Raw genomic sequence first — 3,631 nt, 5'->3', positions numbered from 1 at the left:
AGATCTGGATAGTGTGGAGGTGTAATGTGAGGGTCACTCTGGTTTTCAAGAGTGGACAGATGGTTACTTGTTCGATTAAGTTAGACGAGTGCAAGGCAGATCAATTCTTTGGCTCATTCATCTATGCGTCAAATTTTATGGATAAACAAAAGAGTTATGGAATGATATTAGAGGTCATCATAACTCTCCTATTATCAGAAACAATCCATGGCTTGTGTTTGGGGATTTCAATGAAACTCTAGATATGGAGGAGCATTCGAGCTTTGAAGCATCTCCTAATGTTACTTCTGGAATGAGGGATTTTCAAGAGGTGGTGAGGTACAACTCTTTGTTGGATCTCCCATACCAGGGTCCACTGTACACATGGTGTAATAAGAGAGGAAATGGTTTGATATCAAAGAAGCTGGACCAGGTTTCTTGTGAATGAGAAATGGTTGTAGAGGTTTTGCACAGTCCTATGGTGTTTTCGAAGAGATGTAATGTGTGAGAAGCAAGAGAAAATCTCTTAAACCCGACAACACTAAACATGGAGGAAGAGATACAGGCTTATACTAGATGGGAGGTAATTCCGGGGATTGAGGAGAAATTTTTAAACTAAAGATCGAAGATGCATTGGCTTAATGTGGGGGACAAGAAAAACAAAGCTTTCTACCAGGGTGTGGTTGCTAGATCAGCTCAGAACACAATCCGTAAAATACAAAATATTGAGGGGAATATTTCTTGAGCAGTGAGGATATAAAGGCAGAGGCAGAGCATTTTTTCAGGGAGTTTTTGCAACACAAACCTAAAGATTTTGAGGGAGTATCTGTGGAAGACATTCAGAGTTTGTTGCCACAATGTCCTGTTTCTGAACATGACTTGCTTCTGCATGAAGTAACAGATGAAGAAATCAGAAAAACATCGTTTGCTATGCCAAACGATAAGTCCCCTGGCCCTGATGGTTACACATCTGATTTTTTCAAGAAAGCTTGGTCTATTGTTGGTGCAGAGTTCATCTTGCAGTGAAAGCGTTTTTTGCAAAAGGTTTTTTACCTAAAGGAATCAACACCACAATTATAGCCTTAATACCGAAGAAGAAAGAAGCCAAAGAGATGAAAGATTACTGGCCGATTTCATGCTGCAACGTTATATAGAAGGTGCTTTCTAAAATCATAGCAAACCGATTAAAGAAGATTCTCCCGAATCTAATTTCTCTAAACCAGTCGGTCTTTGTCAAAGATAGATTGTTGATCGAGAATTTACTCCTTGCGACAGAGTTGGTTAAAAACTACCATAAAGAATCAATTTCATCTCAGTGTGCCATCAAAATTTATATCTCGAAAGCTTTCCATTCACTCCAATGGCCCTTCCTCATCAATACGCTGACTGCTATGAATCTTCCACAGCAATTTATTCACTGGATTCACTTTTGTGTTAGCACAGCTTCTTTCTATGTTCAAGTCAATGGCGAACTGGCAGGTTTTTTTTTTGGAGTGAACGAAGGCTGAGGCAAGGGTGTGCTCTCAAAATTCTTGGACCGAGCAGCAGAAAACATAGTGATTGGTTATCACCCGAAGTACAAAAACATTGGCCTTACTCACTTGAGCTTTGCGTAGAATATCATGGTCTTAACTGATGGAAAATCCGTTCTGTGGAAGGAATAACAGGCATCTTTGAGGAGTTTGCGAGAAAGTTAGGTCTGCGGATCAGTATGGAGAAAACCACTCTATATCTGGCAGGGATCTCTGCTTCGACACGTCTGGCTTTTGAAGAAAGGTTCCCCTTTGATTCAGGGCAACTTCCGGTCCGCTATCTGGGTCTTCCTCTCTTAATGAGATGCATGATGCTGCAAGACTATTTACCTCTAATAGAGAAAATCAGAAGTCGGATCAGTTTGTGGACGACTTGATTCTTGTCTTTTGCCGGAAGACTTCAGCTCGTAAAATCGATTATTTGCAGTTTAACTAACTTCTGGTTATCTGCGTTCAGACTACCATCGGAATGTCTGCAGGAAATTGAGAAGTTGTATTCGGTTTTCCTTTGGTCTGGCCCGGTTTTAAATGCGAAGAAAGCCAAGATAACCTGGTTTGAAGTGTGTAAACCCATGAGTGAAGACGGTCTTGAAATACGACCTCTTAAGGAGGCAAACACAGTTAGCCGTTTTAAGCTAGTATGGCGAATTGCATCATCCAATCCTTCACTATAGGTAAATTGGACCAAGACTTACCTGATTAGACAAGGCTCCTTCTGGTCTTTGAGATCCACTAAAAGTTTAGGGTCTTGGATGTGGAAAAAGATCCTAAAGTATAGGGACAAGGCGAAGCAATTCTTCAAAGTAGAAGTTGGTAACTGAGAGCGCACATCTTTCTGATTCAAAGCTTGGTCCTCTATGGGCCGTCTGATTGTTATTGGAGGACTGAGAGGGTGCATTGATATGGGGATAACACTTCAGTCTATGGTGGTGAAAGCTATTGCAAATCATCGCAAACGCAACCGTAGGAATGATCTCTTTAACCAAATGGAGACAAAGCTTGATGAACTCAGAATAGGGCCGATAATACACAAGGAAGACGATGAGACTTTTAAGAGAGGATTTATGTCAAAGAAGACATGGTCCTTGATCCAGGAAGTCAGTCCGCAGCAGCCTTGGTACCATGGGATTTGGTTCAAGCACTCAACCCCAAAGTATTATATCCTTGCCTTGTTGACGATCCGCAATCGCCTAGCGAAGGGTGATCGTATGGTTTCATGGAACAGGGACGCAAATACAGTTTGTAGCTTATTCCACGATCCCATGGAGACTCAAGACCATATATTTTTCAGGTGCCGATACACTAGCCTGGTATGGAGGTCATTATGCGGAGGACTCCTTGCTGAACGGTTTACGTCAGACTGGTCGGAAATCATTCCCATCATCACTGTCTCTTCAAGCGATGCTGTCAAAATTTTCTGATTATGTATGTCTTCAAAGCAGCCATTCACAGCTTCTGGAAAGGAAACTCATGAAGACATGGTGAAGATCCTATAGCACCAGCTCGGCTTGTTAAAATCATCGACAAACAGATTCGCAATCGCATATTCACAATTCGGGAAAAAAGGGATGCCAAGTTTGAGAATGCTCTCCAATTTTGGTTTGAAGCACGAGCATAGAAAAATTTCGTTGTAATTTTTTTTTTTAACTTTTAAGCTCAAAAAACAGCTGCACTTGATGTAAACAAGTTTTTTTGGTTTGGAATAAATTTTACATTCAATTCAAAAAAAAAAAAAAAAGAACAGTAGAGGATGAGAAGGGCCTTTGCATAATAAAAAGACCATCGCCCTCATAATACATGTTTCCTAGCTGCATGTTTTTGAGACAAGGGAGAGAAACAAAAAACTTGGGATCCTCAAGACCTACGTTTAAAAGCTTTAAAGACACTAATGTGTCGCTCACATACATATACTTAAGCATGTAATCTACATCACGCTTCACTTCATCACGCTTCACTTTGTTCTCAACATCTCTGTAACATCCCGACTTTTGGTTAACCAAATATCAGATGTTAGCAGTTCCTAATTCCGGTTTTATTTAATTAAACCATCTCTATTTCCTTTTCTTTTTATTTCCTTTTTATTTGGGTTTTTCCTAATATTTTTTTAAGAGCCCATTAAG

At 40.2% G+C, this 3,631-nt stretch overlaps 1 protein-coding gene across 1 annotated transcript; it reads left to right on the top strand.

Moving 5' to 3' along the window:
* Positions 1-2,368: 2,368 nt before the first annotated feature.
* LOC112088831 lies at positions 2,369-2,932 on the top strand. The gene has a single exon (XM_024159100.1). The coding sequence runs from the start codon at positions 2,369-2,371 to the stop codon at positions 2,930-2,932; it is 564 nt and encodes a 187-aa protein (XP_024014868.1).
* Positions 2,933-3,631: the final 699 nt, after the last annotated feature.

This window comes from Eutrema salsugineum, unplaced genomic scaffold, assembly GCF_000478725.1.
Source record: "Eutrema salsugineum unplaced genomic scaffold, Eutsalg1_0 scaffold_8, whole genome shotgun sequence".
NCBI lineage: Eukaryota > Viridiplantae > Streptophyta > Magnoliopsida > Brassicales > Brassicaceae > Eutrema > Eutrema salsugineum.
This window is presented reverse-complemented; position numbering and strand designations above follow the sequence as displayed.